The sequence below is a fragment of the Lethenteron reissneri genome, chromosome 65 (assembly GCF_015708825.2).
Source record: "Lethenteron reissneri isolate LAM-NWPU_2019-01 chromosome 65, ASM1570882v1, whole genome shotgun sequence".
NCBI lineage: Eukaryota > Metazoa > Chordata > Hyperoartia > Petromyzontiformes > Petromyzontidae > Lethenteron > Lethenteron reissneri.
The window spans coordinates 13,540,383-13,558,292 of record NC_083843.1 but is presented as its reverse complement, the minus strand read 5'-3'; the positions used below and the strand labels follow the sequence as shown (position 1 = coordinate 13,558,292).

At 53.7% G+C, this 17,910-nt stretch overlaps 5 protein-coding genes across 5 annotated transcripts; all 5 read right to left on the bottom strand.

Moving 5' to 3' along the window:
- Positions 1-13: 13 nt before the first annotated feature.
- LOC133359691 (histone H3) lies at positions 14-665 on the bottom strand. The gene has a single exon (XM_061578205.1). The coding sequence runs from the start codon at positions 422-424 to the stop codon at positions 14-16; it is 411 nt and encodes a 136-aa protein (XP_061434189.1). The 5' UTR covers positions 425-665.
- An 861-nt stretch (positions 666-1,526) lies between these two features.
- Positions 1,527-1,928, bottom strand: LOC133359492 (histone H2B type 3-B-like). The gene has a single exon (XM_061577907.1). The coding sequence runs from the start codon at positions 1,926-1,928 to the stop codon at positions 1,527-1,529; it is 402 nt and encodes a 133-aa protein (XP_061433891.1).
- Positions 1,929-2,731: 803 nt separating this feature from the next.
- LOC133359693 (histone H4) lies at positions 2,732-3,372 on the bottom strand. The gene has a single exon (XM_061578207.1). It carries the CDS (start codon positions 3,093-3,095, stop codon positions 2,784-2,786), a length of 312 nt encoding a protein of 103 aa, XP_061434191.1. The 5' UTR covers positions 3,096-3,372; the 3' UTR covers positions 2,732-2,783.
- Positions 3,373-3,898: 526 nt separating this feature from the next.
- LOC133359679 (histone H1.5-like) lies at positions 3,899-4,906 on the bottom strand. Its single transcript, XM_061578191.1, has one exon. It carries the CDS (start codon positions 4,747-4,749, stop codon positions 4,087-4,089), a length of 663 nt encoding a protein of 220 aa, XP_061434175.1. The 5' UTR covers positions 4,750-4,906; the 3' UTR covers positions 3,899-4,086.
- A 4,999-nt stretch (positions 4,907-9,905) lies between these two features.
- On the bottom strand, positions 9,906-10,824 carry LOC133359690 (histone H3). The gene has a single exon (XM_061578204.1). It carries the CDS (start codon positions 10,510-10,512, stop codon positions 10,102-10,104), a length of 411 nt encoding a protein of 136 aa, XP_061434188.1. The 5' UTR covers positions 10,513-10,824; the 3' UTR covers positions 9,906-10,101.
- Positions 10,825-17,910: the final 7,086 nt, after the last annotated feature.

Below are 17,910 nucleotides of genomic sequence, written 5' to 3'. Positions count from 1 at the left end.
CCGAGCTGGGCGTTCAAGCGCGCTCGCCACGAATGCGGCGGGCGAGCTGAATGTCCTTGGGCATGATGGTGACGCGCTTGGCGTGGATGGCGCACAGGTTGGTGTCCTCGAAGAGCGCGACAAGGTACGCTTCGCTGGCCTCCTGCAGAGCCATGACAGCGGAGCTCTGGAAGCGCAGGTCGGTCTTGAAGTCCTGCGCGATCTCCCTGACGAGGCGCTGGAAGGGCAGTTTGCGGATGAGCAGCTCGGTGGACTTCTGGTAGCGGCGGATCTCGCGCAGAGCGACGGTGCCGGGCCTGTAGCGGTGAGGCTTCTTGACGCCGCCCGTGGCCGGAGCGCTCTTTCGGGCCGCCTTGGTGGCGAGTTGCTTGCGGGGGGCCTTGCCGCCCGTGGACTTGCGAGCCGTCTGCTTGGTGCGAGCCATGGCTTGGTGAGGGCAAAGATTCTCACAGGCGGGGAGGAGAAGGCGGCTTATGTAGCCCAGAGCGCGCGCTCACTGGTCAGCGGAGTCGTGACGTGCGAAGAAGGGGCGCGTGCTGATTGGTTGGCAGCGTGCAATGATCTCGAGTCGTCAACTCTTCTTCATCAACGAAATGTTCTCACTTTGGAGCATTGCAGAATGCCGCATCACGATGCAGTAGTTCCGTTTGAGCGCCGTCCATGTCTTTAACGGATGTTCTTTTCTCAAGCAAACACCTTTCCGAAAACAACTTTACAGTGCTCCGCATGATCTAAATAAAGTGTGAAAAACTGCACTTCATTGGAAACAGTAATACGTAAAAATTATTCTTTGGTTCTTTCGGTAAAGTCACGTATAAAGAAAAAATAATAAATTAAATAATAGCATACGACGTTTCGATTGCAACACAAGCAATCATCATCAGGTATAATGAAATAGCGACAAAATCTTACCATAAAAAATTATAGACAGACATATAAGCAGACAGATATCACCAATTTGTTTTTTTATATACGTGACTTTACCGAAAGAACCAAAGAATAATTCCTGCAGTCACGAAAGCTCCAAAGTTAATACGTAAAAAATGTCGGAAAGGTGATCACAGGGATAGATATCTATTCTCTTGGCATTGAGATGATGATCATCAATTATACTGCACGAGTCATCCATGCTAGGCGCTTACTTTTACATAGATGCACACGTGCAAAATGTTAGTTCCTGCCCGAAAATACAACCACGAATTAAATATATTGCATTGCAAGGTTTTGGCACCAAATATCCAATGTAATATCTGAATGGGCTGCAGATGAAATCAATGGACAAACAAGTCCAAGAAATGCCTGCTGGTGAATGTGCCATGAATATTGTTATCGCTTTTATTCCCGTGGAAACAGGTTAAAATGCGTTCCATCTCTCCATTCCACTCAATGAGCGAACAATGTCCCCGCGTGAACCGGGGCTTTGTTGGAAGTTTCGTTTAGTACTCCTGCTAGGACTGGTACAAGCAGGTTCGGAGAGGTGGGTGGCTCTGAAAAGAGCCTTTGTAATTAATGGTGGAGTCGAGGCTTCACTTGGAGCTTGTGTACTTGGTGACGGCCTTGGTGCCCTCCGACACGGCGTGCTTGGCCAGCTCGCCGGGGAGCAGCAGTCGCACTGCGGTCTGGATCTCCCGAGAAGTGATGGTGGAGCGCTTGTTGTAGTGCGCCAGGCGGGACGCCTCGGAAGCGATGCGCTCGAAGATGTCGTTGACGAACGAGTTCATGATGCTCATTGCCTTGGACGAGATGCCGGTATCGGGGTGCACCTGCTTCATCACCTTGTAGATGTAAATGGCGTAGCTCTCCTTCCTGCGGTGGCGTCGCTTCTTGCCATCCTTGCGCGTAGCCTTGGTCACAGCCTTCTTGGAGCCCTTCTTGGGAGCAGGAACCTTGGCCGGCCCAGCGCTCTTTGATGCGGGAGGATCGGGCATGTCGACGCGTCGTAGGCAGCAGCTTCAGGTCAGAACAGACGGGAAGCGAATGTGGATGTCGCTCGCGCGTTGAGCTCCTTTTATAGGAGGCGAGATGCAAATCAGAGGATCGTAGTGCGCGGCGCTGCTGAGTGGCTCTTTTAGTACCGTCCCTCTCCATCAGCCTCCAATGAGAAACGCGGACGCGATGTTCACTTTAATATCGATTTTACTGCAAAAAGGACTTGAGAATATAACACAATGTAATGTCCAAACATGTGTATTAGTGAATTGCAGCCATGGCATTGCCTTTGTTTAAAAAAGGATGACTAGAAAACCCAATACAGTATATTGTGTTTTGAGCGTGGGTTTTTTTGTTTCTTACGAGGGATTGTTTCACCACTCGTCTAATACGGCGCACGGGCGTTTTATGAACGCAATTTGGAAAAATACAAGCGCTCGGTGGAGAAAAATAACTTCGCTGTTGTGCTGTACAGGTGGAGATTAGCATTCCGGCACGCTCCGTCATTTAGGACGAGTGTGCTGTAAGATTGTGGCGCCAAATGCTCTACGTAATATCGGAATCGGCTGCAGCTGGAAATAATTCACGCAAAAATACCAGAAATGGGTTCTGTATTAAGGCGTTCAAGAATTACGCCTTGTTAAATGTGTCGTGAATATCATGATTTCTTTCATTCATGTGGAAGCAGATGAAGATTCGCCAACTCAACAAGCGAACGTCCAGCACGCTCACAACAACCCAGGACATGTGCTCCATTCAGAGCGTGTTTGGCAACACTGGCGCAAGCAGTTTCGAAGAGGTGGGTGGCTCTGAAAAGAGCCTTTGGGTTGGCTTAGTGTGCGAGAGATGGGCGCTCAGCCTCCGAAGCCGTAGAGAGTGCGGCCCTGGCGCTTGAGGGCGTAGACCACGTCCATGGCGGTGACGGTCTTGCGCTTGGCGTGCTCCGTGTAGGTGACGGCGTCGCGGATGACGTTCTCAAGGAAGACCTTCAGGACGCCGCGGGTCTCCTCGTAGATGAGGCCCGAGATGCGCTTCACACCGCCGCGGCGAGCGAGGCGGCGGATGGCGGGCTTGGTGATGCCCTGGATGTTGTCGCGCAGCACCTTGCGATGGCGTTTTGCGCCTCCCTTGCCGAGCCCCTTACCGCCTTTACCGCGTCCAGACATTGCGACTACTTGTGACAAAGCTCCTCGCGAGAGACTGCGCGCTCAGCTTGCAGCAGCAGCCGCCTTTATACCCGAAGCGTGGCGACGTCACCGACCACCCCTGCCCTCCGCGATGGCTCCGCCTTAAACCTTCCACCTTTAACCTCTGCGACGAAGAAAACCCTCCACCGTCGTCAATAACACTTCCTTGACATGTATAATATGCGACGTTTTGGGCAATGGCCCTTCTTCGAAGCACTCTGGAATGATATTGGCACACCCGCAGCGAACGCCAGAGGAACGCCATCTGTTGCAAGATTGCACGTGCAGTGAATAATCGGTGTAAGGTCTTGTTTTCAAGTGAACAAGATGAACTAACTTTATAATCGTGTGAAGCTTAACGGCTTCCAACACAATAGTTGAGTGAACGTCACCAACTAGTTGTCCCAAAGTAAGAAAGACATTGCAAACAATGCGATATTTACGTATAGTAATTAATTTAATAGAGACGTTTAGATGGTGCACCGCAATGTTTACAAAACAAAAACAAATTGAAAAGGTCAGAACGCGCGAATGAAGGCAAATTGAGTAAAGCTGTCTGGAATCAATACATTTTTAGACGAAATTCCATATTTGGCACCAGTAACATGATGACGAAATGAAGAGGTGCAACACATAATCAAAATTGGAGGTTCGTCAAGAATGCATCGATTTTGAATCTGGATTTAGATTAGAATCGCCAGCGAGAATGCTGACGTCGCTGAGATTACTCTGCACTCAGTTCGAGTGAGGGAGCTGCCACCCGCCTCGCCTGTGCTTGTGATCCCTGCTTTCGGGCTCGATCACTCCCATCACATCAATGCTTAAAACACATCGAGTGGGTGAAATGTTACACAGTTAATTTGAACTAATTGAAGCGCAGCAGCATCTGGTTCACTTTTTTAACGAAGTGGGTGGCTCTGAAAAGAGCCGTTGAGGTGGAGTGAATCGAGCGTCGGTCGTCCCATCGGATTCACTTCTTTGGCGCAGTCTTCTTGGGCTTGGCCGCGGCCTTCTTGGGCTTGGCCACCTTGGGTTTGGCGGCCTTGGCCTTGACGGTCTTGGGCTTAGCGACCTTGGGCTTCGCAGCCTTGGGCTTGGCTGGGCTCTTCGCCGCCTTCTTGGGCTTAACAGCCGACTTCACCTTTTTGGGGCTCTTGGCCGCCTTGGCAGCCGCGGGCTTCTTTGCTTTCTTGGGAGACTTCTTGGGCGCGGTCTTCTTGGCTGCCGCGGGCTTCTTCACCTTCTTGGCTGCCGCGGGCTTTTTAGCTGCGGGCTTTGCCGTTGACGACTTGGGCTTCGCCTTTGCGGCAGCCTTTTCCTTGTTGAGTTTGAAAGAGCCAGACGCGCCGCTGCCCTTCACTTGCGCCACGGCGTCTTTGGCCACGAGCTTCTTGATGGCCAACTTCACGCGGGCATTGTTCTTCTCCACGTCGTATCCTCCGGCAGCAAGCGACTTTTTGAGCGCAGGAAGAGACACGCCGTTCCTCTCCTTGCTGCTGGCCAGAGCCTTGAGGATGAGCTCGGACACGCTGGGGCCGACCTTCTTGGCCTTTGGAGCGGCGCGCTTCTTCTTGGGGCTTTTAGGCGCTGAAGTAGCCGCAGCTGGTGGTTGAGCAGGAGCAGTTTCCGCCATCTCAAGACGTCGCTTTTATCGCCTCGCCTCTTGGAAACCGAAATCAGCGCTCTCACGAATTCGAACCGAGCGTCCTCCAGGCCCGAGGTTATTATAGAAGCGGCGTACTGAATGCGGACGTCGCTGAGATCATCCAGCACTCAGCTCTAGTGAGGGAGTTGCCATCCATACTCACTGTGTTTATCACGCCTGCCTTTGGGCTCGATTACTCCCGTAACGTTCATACTTACATGCATCTAGTTAATACATCATCACGAAGATCACTTCTTTAATGTACGTTACTTATGCAATATACGACAATGCTCACGATATAAATTATAATTCTAAACAAGTGAACAACCAACATTTGGGAGACATTGTTCGGTCAGGGCAAGATATGATGATTGTCGGTTTTCAAAAGTGTTACTGATGAACACTATTTAAAACGCACTCGAATTTTTTGCAAGACAAGATGCTTCAACATACTACTCATTTAATTCCAACGAAATATTTTCTATTTAAGTTTTGCCTCGCGCGCTCGCGATTCCTCCTCTCGCGCTATGGTGAGGACTGCGCGCCATGTCAATCGTCCCTTGTCACCGAACTTTTAACTGGACGTTTTAATCGAACTTTGAAATGAATAAATTTATGGATTTTCAGATGGACAACAAACTGAAGAAAATTACTCAAAATTAACCGACATTATATGGAAAGTTTAACATTTTACGTGGCAAGAGATGAGTAGCTCACGCACTGCAGAAGGGTCGCGCGCCTTGAAGGCACGGTGCACAATCATCACCACTCAAATTCAACTCAAGTGACTCCGCAGTCGAATGTTTAAAGAAAATATATAATCTTACGTTTAATGCATTGACAGAGTTGATATTCTAGGAGCGCAGGATGGTTCATGCGATTAGTTGTTTTTACTGCAATAAGTAACACGTATTTACTGCACTAAGTAACACGAATGAGTAATCATTGGAAAGATGTTATTAACCATGTAAAAAATATTTAACTACACATATTTGTACCATCTTATTTGACAGGTAATATTATACTTTCGCGAGTGTTAACATCCCCAGCGTTTACCAGTACTTTTATGCTTACTATCAGCTAACACCGGCCACAACCCTGAGCTAATGTGCTCATTTGTTCTCTTTTAGCCCCGACACCCCCGCCACTTCCCGGCAACCACATTCAGATAAGCCCCCCTCTTCCCCCCTGATTTGTTATTTTATTATTTATATTGTTTTAGTTATTTATTATTATTGTTTTACCTACGTGACTTTACCGAAAAAACCTAAGAGTATGAATCATTGCAGTCACGAAAGCTACAAATTTAGAACGAATGCAATAATCATTCGTTCCACGCGCATGTGAAGAGGCGTAGTAGATTGGTTTATGCACTTCTGGTAGGAACGAAGTGGACCAGACTCCAATAGATTATATCGTGCGTCCGTTTGTCCGTCCGTCCGTCCGTGTGTCAACATCGCCCCCTACTGCAAACACTTGGCATGACCCTACAAAAACATTTAGACTCAGTGACGCTATCCTGGCTAACCAAGTGTAGCATTCCCTTATAATTCCCTCAGATAGCTTTTAATTACAATGTTACATTCCCTGATTTTTAAATAGCAACATTGACATTTAAAGCTTCAACATAAATAATTAAAACATTTATATTAACAATTAACCCACGGCGGCCTAAGGCCTACAGCTAGGCCTAAAGCCTAGACCTAGGCCTCAAGCTCTCCCTTCGTATAGTTCCCCCGCGTGTGTGAAAGGGAGTAAATGGTTAACAAGGTTACATTCCCTGATGTTTTTTAATAGAAACATTTACATTTAAAGCTTTTACATAAATAATTAAAACATTTATATTAACAATTAACCCACGGCAGCCTAAGGCCTACAGCTAGGCCTAAAGCCTAGACCTAGGCCTCAAGCTCTCCCTTCGTATAGTTCCCCCGTGTGTGTGAAAAGAAAGTAAATGTTTAACAATGTTACATTCCCTGATGTTTTTAAATAGCAACATTTACATTTAAAGCTTCAACATAAATAATTAAAACATTTATATTAACAATTAACCCACGGCGGCCTAAGGCCTACAGCTAGGCCTAAAGCCTAGACCTAGGCCTCAAGCTCTCCCTTCGTATAGTTCCCCTGTGTGTGTGAAAGGCAGTAAATATTTAACAATGTTACATTCCCTGATGTTTTTTAATAGAAACATTTACATTTAAAGCTTTTTCATTAAAAACAACTCCCTACCTCCCCCCCCTCGTCGGCGGCTCTCCAGCCGAGCCAGGCCTGGGAATCTCTCCCCCGCTCGGGGTGTATTGGGCGGGGCTACAGCGGCAGGGGGCGGGGCTACAGCGGCAGGGGGCGGGGCTACAGCGGCAGGGGGCGGGGCTACGCGGCAGGGGGCCGGGCTACAGCGGCAGGGGGCGGGGCTACAGCGGCAGGGGGCGGGGCTACGCGGCAGCGGGCGGGGCTACAGCGGCAGGGGGCGGGGCTACGCGGGGCTGGGCGGGGACACCGAGATGGGGCGGGGCCACGGGTGGCGGGGCGGGGTTACGCGGGTGGAGGGCGGGGCCACGGGGGCGGAGCGGAGCCACGGGGGAGCGGGGCGGGGTCAAGCGGTGGGAGGCGGAGCTTAGCGCGATGGAGGGAGGGGCCGTTGGCGAAAAGGGGCGGAGTCTACAGTCGAGAATACAGTACCGGGGGCGAGGAGGCGGGGCTAACAGTGATAGGGGCGTGGCCCACGGCGCTGCATCTCGTGCAGATTGTTACTACTCACTGTGTCTGCTCCAAGCTGCACTCACGTAGGTACATACTTGTGCAATACTATTATTTTTTTGCAGAACGGTTACTACTACTTTATTGTTTCTTATGTTCCACTACGTCTACGTTTCCATCCACTCATTGGCGCCCATTTTTTGCCATTTCATTTTATTATAGCCATTCAATTGTTCGGTCCTACCAGCCCACCCCACAGGGACCTGTTTTCACCAACGCACAGCAATATTCGTTCCAAGACCAACCCCGGGCACACGTCCCACAGCCCCTTTTAACTCCTCAATCTCCGCTCCCAATACACATTCGCGTCCAGCACGCCTGGTCCGGGTGACGTCACTGCCCTTTAACCCCTGACCCCCCCGTCCAGCTCTTATTTCCCGCGCGTGTGTGAAAAAAAATTAAGATTGATTGGTGCGTGTTGTCGTGAGAGCGGAGATGTCGTGTTTGCGTGGTGCGTGGTGCGTGAGGGTGGCTCGCAGATCCCTTGAAGTGCTTGAACCATTCTCCGACTCCTCTTCATATGTAATCTGACCGCTCAAAAAGAGCGAGTTTTATTCTTTAAAAAAACACGATACTTTCTTCCAATAGGCACCTCAATTTATTCTAAACCATGTTCCATGATTGATGCAATGTTGGAATGCTGCTCAAATACCGTTCTAAATTAGACATAAAGGGTATCTGGAATGAGCAGAGAATTCGTTTAATTGCGCGCAATTTGGGACGAGGGCAACTCGACGACGGTGTCCTTATTAATAACAAAACCCCTGTGTACGACTGTCCGAGCTCTTTGCAAGCAAGTGGGTGGCTCTGAAAAGAGCCGTTGTTGTGGTGGTAGAGGCGGCGGCGCGTTCACTTCTTTGCCTGAGAGGTCTTCTTGGGCAGCAGCACGGCCTGGATGTTGGGCAGCACACCGCCCTGGGCGATAGTCACGCCGCCCATGAGCTTGTTGAGCTCCTCGTCGTTTCGCACGGCGAGCTGCAGGTGTCGGGGGATGATCCTCGTCTTCTTGTTGTCGCGGGCGGCATTGCCAGCCAGCTCGAGGATCTCGGCAGAAAGGTACTCGAGCACGGCGGCCAGGTAGACGGGTGCTCCAGCGCCGACCCGCTGGGCGTAATTGCCCTTGCGGAGCAGCCTGTGAACGCGACCCACGGGGAACTGCAGGCCGGCGCGGGAAGAGCGGGACTTTGCCTTGGCGCGAGATTTGCCACCGGTCTTGCCGCGTCCAGACATCGTTAAGGGACCTAGGATGCAAAAAGCACTGGAGACAAAGTACGAACGATTTGTGACGTTAACACGCACCACGGGAGCGGCTTTTATAGCGGAGACGAGGATCGTAGAGCGCGCCGCTGCTGATTGGCTCCTCTCGCTCGAGTCCCGCCCTCTCCTTGAGCCACCAATGACAAGCCGGGACGCGAGGATTCGATGTTGACTTTCATTATTTGTATCCATATATATTTTAATGCGGCACACGCATCTTATGAATTAAACAATGCGATACACGTACTTAATAGGTTCAAGTTTTAAGCATGATAGAGTTAATTTATGGGCGCGTGCTGGCAAGTCAAACTTATAAGCGGATTCCGCAAATATCAATGTATTATTGATTATAATCATCATTTTGAGGGACCGCATTGGTTATAAGAAATCATTGTGATAGCCTTGAGCTCGTGATTGATCGCCCACGTGCCTATACGGTGTATAGATATTTTTTTTTAACCGCCTGTTCGGGCAATGCCTAAAAATATATGTGCGTGAATAATTCAGTCTCAGTTTGCAAAATGTGAACTTCTTATCAGCTCGGGCTTGAAACAGCATAAACCAATATCTTTGGGTTTAATCTATATATATAAAATCGTGAATGTCTGTCTGTCTGTGTGTGGATGTCGGACCATACGCACTTTCATTGGACGCCGGTTGCCCCTGCCAACGCCTAGCGACGTCTTCGCCGCTTTCATTGGACGCCGGTTGCCCCTGGCAACGGCTAGCGACGGGCTAGCAGTTGCGGGGTGGACGCCATCTTTAATTCCCGTTAAAAATAGGCGCACGCATTAACACGCGACTCTGAGGTAAATTCATCTAAGTTTCACGTCCTCTTTACTCCCCCCCCCCACCACAATGTGTGCTATTACTATTATAGGGTCGGTAGATTATTAAATTATAGCGATTACACAGTATTATTGAAGCGCGGGGGGGGGGGGGGGAAACGGCACCCGTACCCAGCGTCAGCCGGGTGGCAAAATCAGGCGAGGCGGGAGGCTCTGCACGGTGCTAGGCCTCCACACCCACCACGCGACGAGGTAAAATACATTTCACCAAAATAACCCTTTTGTTGTACATTATGTAAACATGGTTTCACAACGCTTATACACAACACCAACGTGTGATGTTGCAGAATGAGCGGCGGGGTATAGAAAATGAACTTGATTGTCGCTTACGCCTGACGACTCGTGAGAGCCGTGACCAGCAAACGAAGGTTTCCGGCACCCGAACTTTGAAGGACACACATGGAAGCTTTCTCACGAGTAAGTGGTGGCTCTGAAAAGAGCCTTTGTGTTGTGCTTTGAGGGCCGAGCTGGGCGTTCAAGCGCGCTCGCCACGAATGCGGCGGGCGAGCTGAATGTCCTTGGGCATGATGGTGACGCGCTTGGCGTGGATGGCGCACAGGTTGGTGTCCTCGAAGAGCGCGACAAGGTACGCTTCGCTGGCCTCCTGCAGAGCCATGACAGCGGAGCTCTGGAAGCGCAGGTCGGTCTTGAAGTCCTGCGCGATCTCCCTGACGAGGCGCTGGAAGGGCAGTTTGCGGATGAGCAGCTCGGTGGACTTCTGGTAGCGGCGGATCTCGCGCAGAGCGACGGTGCCGGGCCTGTAGCGGTGAGGCTTCTTGACGCCGCCCGTGGCCGGAGCGCTCTTTCGGGCCGCCTTGGTGGCGAGTTGCTTGCGGGGGGCCTTGCCGCCCGTGGACTTGCGAGCCGTCTGCTTGGTGCGAGCCATGGCTTGGTGAGGGCAAAGATTCTCACAGGCGGGGAGGAGAAGGCGGCTTATGTAGCCCAGAGCGCGCGCTCACTGGTCAGCGGAGTCGTGACGTGCGAAGAAGGGGCGCGTGCTGATTGGTTGGCAGCGTGCAATGATCTCGAGTCGTCAACTCTTCTTCATCAACGAAATGTTCTCACTTTGGATCATTGCAGAATGCCGCATCACGATGCAGTAGTTCCGTTTGAGCGCCGTCCATGTCTTTAACTGATGTTCTTTTCTCAAGCAAACACCTTTCCGAAGACAACTTTACAGTGCTCCGCGTGATCTAAATAAAGTGTGCAGAAACTGCGGTTCATTGGAAACAGTAATACGTAAAAAATATTCTTTGTTTCTTTCGGTAAAGTCACGTATAAAGAAAAAATAATAGCATACGACGTTTCGATTGCAACACAAGCAATCATCAAGTATAATGAAATAGCGACATAAAATCTAACCAGAAACAAATTATAGACAGACATATAAGCAGACAGATATCACCAATTAGTTATTTTTATATACGTGACTTTACCGAAAGAACCAAAGAATAATTCCTGCAGTCACGAAAGCTCCAAAGTTAATACGTGAAAATGTCGGAAAGAGGTGATCACAGGAATAGATATCTATTCTCTTGGCATTGAGATGATCATCAATTATACTGCACGAGTCATCCATGCTAGGCGCTTACTTTTACATAGATGTACACGTGCAAAATGTTAGTTCCTGCCCGAAAATACAACCACGAATTAAATATATTGCATTGCAAGGTTTTGGCACCAAATATCCAATGTAATATCTGAATGGGCTGCAGATGAAATCAATGGACAAACAAGTCCAAGAAATGCCTGCTGGTGAACATGATGTGCCATGAATATTGTTATCGCTTTTATTCACGTGGAAACAGGTTAAAATGCGTTCCATCTCTCCATTCCACTCAATGAGCGAACAATGTCCCCGCGTGAACCGGGGCTTTGTTGGAAGTTTCGTTTAGTACTCCTGCTAGGACTGGTACAAGCAGGTTCGGAGAGGTGGGTGGCTCTGAAAAGAGCCTTTGTAATTAATGGTGGAGTCGAGGCTTCACTTGGAGCTTGTGTACTTGGTGACGGCCTTGGTGCCCTCCGACACGGCGTGCTTGGCCAGCTCGCCGGGGAGCAGCAGTCGCACTGCGGTCTGGATCTCCCGAGAAGTGATGGTGGAGCGCTTGTTGTAGTGCGCCAGGCGGGACGCCTCGGAAGCGATGCGCTCGAAGATGTCGTTGACGAACGAGTTCATGATGCTCATTGCCTTGGACGAGATGCCGGTATCGGGGTGCACCTGCTTCATCACCTTGTAGATGTAAATGGCGTAGCTCTCCTTCCTGCGGTGGCGTCGCTTCTTGCCATCCTTGCGCGTAGCCTTGGTCACAGCCTTCTTGGAGCCCTTCTTGGGAGCAGGAACCTTGGCCGGCCCAGCGCTCTTTGATGCGGGAGGATCGGGCATGTCGACGCGTCGTAGGCAGCAGCTTCAGGTCAGAACAGACGGGAAGCGAATGTGGATGTCGCTCGCGCGTTGAGCTCCTTTTATAGGAGGCGAGATGCAAATCAGAGGATCGTAGTGCGCGGCGCTGCTGAGTGGCTCTTTTAGTACCGTCCCTCTCCATCAGCCTCCAATGAGAAACGCGGACGCGATGTTCACTTTAATATCGATTTTACTGCAAAAAGGACTTGTGAATATAACACAATGTAATGTCCAAACATGTGTATTAGTGAATTGCAGCCATGGCATTGCCTTTGCTTTAAAAAGGATGACTAGAAAACCCAATACAGTATATTGTGTTTTGAGCGTGGGTTTTTTTGTTTCTTACGAGGGATTGTTTCACCACTCGTCTAATACGGCGCACGGGCGTTTTATGAACGCAATTTGGAAAAATACAAGCGCTCGGTGGAGAAAAATAACTTCGCTGTTGTGCTGTACAGGTGGAGATTAGCATTCCGGCACGCTACGTCAATTAGGACGAGTGTGCTGTAATGAGTGGCGAATGTTTTAAATGGACGTGTTGTGGGGGCCGTTGGCCCCCGGGGTCCCTCCCGCCTGCATCCCCTATTCCGTTTACGTTACCCCACCTCCCTATTACTCGCTACGGTTTCGCCGGCATTCGAATGCGACGCCCCTACTGTTACAGCCTCGCGCCGCGCTCCCACGCTGCGAGCATACGTGCGCACATCATCGTCAATCAAACGCCGTGCTCGCAGTATAGCCCTGTGCGGCACGTTACCAATGCGCATCCGTATCCGACATGTAACGAACGTATGCACACACACACACGCCGCTCCGTGCACTCCAACTCCACACCAACTACGCAAGTTATGATCGCGCACCTGTATCACACACGGAGTGAACACACGCGACACCCACTCTTGCGCCGCTCTGCGCAGCGCTCGCCGTCTGCTGGCCGCTTGCGTTATGATCGCGCACCTGGGGTACGCCTATTACGCACGCCGCGAGCTTACGCACACACAGTACCACACGCGTTCCCACACGCAACCCGCGCGCTCAGCTCCGCGCAGCGCTCACTCACGTGGCGAACCACTGTGCACACAGCGCACCCACACGCTCACACTGCACGACAAGATCACGCGAGACCACGCTTCGCTATTAATGATTTATTATATGCCACCTGCGAATTGATGTTGAATCAGTGAGTCGACGAGGCTGGCCTATTCCACTAAACCTGTACCTATTCCCTATTTATCGGCTATGATTCTAATTCACCTTCTTACTCACTGTTAAGTGTCCACGGCGGTCCGCTGATCCTTGTGTTAACCGCGTGCCTCGGTGCGTCGCACGGACGTCCGGGTCGCTGGCTCGAGCTGCGTCTGGTCGCCTGGCGCTGGAGTAAGAGAGCGATTTCCCCTCTGCGCTCCTCTATTTATCCTCCCTACCTCCAAAGGGGATGCTGCGCTGAACAATGGGCTCGTGCACCCCAAGCCCGCGCACGGCAGTCCCCAGGCGCTGTTGATATGCTAATCAGTGAGCGACGTTGGCGGCGTACATCCTAATTACTCCCTTACCCTTCCTAACAATGGGGCCTGCGCGCTCAAGCACAATTATCCCAACCCCCCATGACTATGCGCAACAGCCCCTGTGACCCCGCTATTCATGCTGTCTCGTGCCTCCCCTGCTTGCCCCGTCGACTCGTGGGGGTGTGTGTGGGGGGAAATGCGCCTCAACCGCGGTGGCCGAATGCCCCACGCCGCGACCACACCATATTAAGGCCGGCAGCAGCGCCGCGGTACCACGTAGCACGGGGGAGGTCATCCAATTCCCTGATCGCCGGAAACCGTGAGAATTAATCCCGATAAGGGTCTCTCGGATAAAAACCGGTCGATCAGGTAACCTTCCCTTCCAGCTCTATGGGGGGGGGGGGGGGATGCGTGCGGGTGTGTGCTTATGTGGGGCGGGTGATGGGGGGCAGTGCGGTGGGGGAAGCCGGGCGGCTCCCTGGCTCGGCAGAGCGGCCCCGTCGCTGTGGCACCACATAGCCCCCCGGGGTGCCAGTCCCCGTCCCGGGTTGACTTGAGCACCTCGCCTGGGTTGCCCCCACGAGGTATCGCCGCGGGGTCCGCGGGATTCGCCCGGCCCTTGTGGCTGGCCTCGGGGGTGGCGGCTCCGTCTCCTGGGGCTCCGGCGGTGGTCTCCTCCTCCATTCCAACGGCTCCCCTCGGCCTCTGGCACCTGCGGGCTGGGGAACAAACTCAGAGGCGGTGGGGTTTAAGGGTCGCCGTCCTCGTCGCCCCCGGCCCCGCCCGGGGCCCCTCGGAGCCCGGGGCTCCGTGGGGCCCATGTACTGCGCGAGGCCCCCGGGCACGGGGGGTGGGGGGACCCCGGGGTTTCGGGGTACTTGGACGGCGGGGCTCCCTCCCTCGGGGGCTGCTCGCCACGGCTTCAGTCGGCGGATGTTGACCACCATCTCCCGGCCCCTCTCTCCTCCCTGAATCAGTACCGTCCAGGGTGAGATCTGCCGTCTCACAATCCAGGGTCCTCGCCAGTAGGTGGTCAGCTTCCCCACCTGTCCGGCACCGACGCGGGGAGTGTACAGCCACACCTCGGAGCCCGCAGTGTAGAAGGGGGGCTCCATACGGGGTCGGGCGCCCTGCTCTTGCCGCTGGTGCGCGGCCTCTCCGTGCGGGTAGGCTCGGCCCCTGGCCCCTCGCAGGGTCTCCAGCAAGTGCTCCACGGGGTGGCTCCCTTCCTCCCGTTGCGGCGGAGGGACACCGAACAGCAGATCTGCGGGCAGGCGAGACTCGCGACCAAACATCATTAGGAACGGGGTCTGTCCTGTAGAGGTGTGAACGGTGGTGGTGTAGGCGAACAGGGCATAGGGAAGGTGTTCGTCCCAGTCCTGTTGATTCGCGGCCGCCATGCGTTTAAGCTTCCCGGCCAGAGTCTGGTTCATCCTCTCTACCATCCCGTTCGCCTGGGGGTGATACGCCGTGGTTCGGTCCTTCTGGATCCCGAACTCTCGGCACAGCGCCTGAAATAGTTCGGCCTCGAATTCACTACCCTGGTCGGTAATGACTCGTTCGGGGATCCCGCACTTAAGTACGTAGTTTTCCACGAAGGCCCGGGCCACTACAAGGGCTGTTTTATCCGGGATAGCCACCGCCACTGGGTAGCGGGTGAAGTATTCCACCGCTACGAGAATATACCGGTTGCCCCGGTGGGATCGTGGAAAGGGCCCCTGCAGGTCGATTCCGACCAACTGATTCGTCCGACTGACTCGGAACGGCCTCAGGGGTACCTGGTACCTCGCCGGCTTTTGCCCACACTGCTGACAGGCCCGGCAGCCCTGCACCCAGGCGGCCACATCTTGTGCCAATTTGGGCCAGAGATACTGGCGACGCAGGGTCTCTCGAGTGCGTCGTTCCCCATCGTGGCCCCCGAGTGGGTGGTCATGCACCAGCCGTAGCAGCTGGGGTCGCACCTGGGCAGGAACACAGATGCACCCCGGCTGGCCGGCCTCGGTTAACTCCCGTACCACTCCGTTCCGCACACACAACCGGGCATACAAACCGCTCCAGGGTCCTGGTAGGGCGCTCTTTTCCTCCCGCAGTGCCGCCTCCACTGCCGCCAGATCCGGATCTCGCTGCTGGGTCTGTCTCAGCTGCTCGTCGTTTAGGCCCGGGAAGGCGCAGCCGACGTCCTCCTGGATCCGTCCGATCGGGTCCCGAGCCGCGGGTCCCGCGCTTGCCGGGCGGTCGACGGGATCCTCAGTGCCACCTGTGAGGGTTTCTGTGGCGCACACTGCACTCTCCCTCGCTGGGGGGGGGTCAGTGGCCGCGGCCTCTCGGGGGTCCGTTGCCTGCCGGCAGCGTCCCCCCGTGAAACACGGGCAGGCCTCCTCCGCCCTCGTCTCGGCGTACACCGTGGGTCGCCTCGACAAGGCGTCCGCGTTTGCATGCATCCGGCCAGCCCGATACTCGATTTGCAGGTTGTACTCCTGCAACTGCGCCAACCACCGGGCCATCTGCCCCCGCGGCTCCTTGAATGTAAGAAGAAACTGCAGAGCATAATGGTCAGTGCGTACGCGACATCTCCTGCCGTACAAATACGGCCGGAACTGTTTGCATGCGAAAATCACGGCGTACAACTCTTGGCGGGTCACGCAATAGTTCAGCTCGGCCCCACTCAAGGTCCGGCTGGCGTACGCGATGACTCGTTCCGTCCCATCCTGTACCTGTGACAACACCGCGCCCAGCCCGCTGCTGCAGGCGTCGGTGTCCAAAATAAAATCGGTGGTAAAATCGGGGAAAGCGAGGGTGGGGGCGTGGGTGAGGTGGTCTTTGAGAGTGGTGAAGGCCGTCTGGCAGGCCCCCGTCCACTGGTAGGGGTGCTTAGGGGAGGTGAGTTGGGTGAGGGGGCGTGCAATCTCGCTGAATCCCTTTACAAATCGACGATAATAGGTGGCGAGCCCCAAAAATGATCTGATCTCCGTCAGATTCCTTGGCCGTGGCCACTCCACTACGGCGCGTACCTTCTCCGGATCGGTGCGCACGCCTGCCTCGCTGACGCGATGCCCGAGGTACCCCACCTCGCGTTGTGCGATGTAACACTTACGTGGCTTGAGCTTGAGATGAGCCGCTCGCAGTCGCTGGAACACCTCTCGAAGCCTGGACCAATGCTCAGACAAAGATCTACTGAACACTATCACATCGTCCAAGTAAATCAGGCACTGTTCCCACTGCAAGCCCCGCATCACCAACTCCATCAACCGCTGGAACGTCGCGGGCGCGTTAGTGAGTCCGAACGGCAACACTCGAAACTCAAACAGGCCCATCGGGGTGGTGAATGCTGTTTTTGGCCGATCCTCCTCCGTCATCTCCACCTGCCAGTAACCGGACGCCAGATCGAGGGTGGAAAAATACCGCGCTCCTGCGAGACTGTCGAAGGTGTCGTCGATGCGAGGTATGGGGAAGGCATCGCCGAGCGTGACTGCGTTTAGTTTACGGTAATCGACGCAGAATCGGGTTGACCCATCCTTTTTCGTTACTAGTACCACCGGGGCTGACCAGGGGCTCGCCGAGGGCTGAATTATGTTATCGCGAAGCATGTCCCCAACTGCCTCTTTGATTTGGGCGCGTTCGGGTGCGCCCACTCGGTACGCAGGGAGTTTGATGGGTCGGGCTGCACCGGTGTCAATTTGGTGCTTAACAAGATCGGTCCGACCCACGTCCGAGTCGTGTTCACTGAATACGTCGGCATACTCCCGCAGTAACTCGCGCAGCCGATCGGCCTCTCCCTTAGGTAAATCCGCCCATGGTACATGTAACGCGTCGAGCAGGGGAACGACCTCGGCTCGGGGAGTCGGGCCGACTCGCCAGGCCAGGTCCTGGTCACCCTCAGGACGCCCGGGGTCCTCAGCCCAGAGTGCGAACACCGAGTCGTTAGAGTGGCGTGCGTGCAGGGGGTGTACGGTGGCTATCGGGGTGCGCCGTCGCAGTATCGCTGGGGTATTGTGGGGGTTAAACATCCGCATAAACAATCGGTCCCCATCTGCGTTTACCAATGTGGCGGATCCCACTATCCCATACCGTTTTGCCAACTCCGGGTGAGGAGTTAGCATTACCTCTCCTGATGGTCGGAGCGCGGGGTCGGTGGGGGATGTTGCCACTGGCACCAGCATCTCGGTGAGCGGTCCGATGGTGACGGCCGACACCAGCGTAGCGGCCACGGGTGTGAAGCGTGGGCGATTCGGCTCCCGTCCTAGGAACGGAATCCGCTCCCCACTGCCCTCCACCGTAGCGCATCGTTGCCGGGGCTGTACGTTAAGTCCCAACTTTTCCAGGAGGTCCGTTCCTGCAATGCACTCGTGGCACAACACACTCGACACGTAGAATTCCT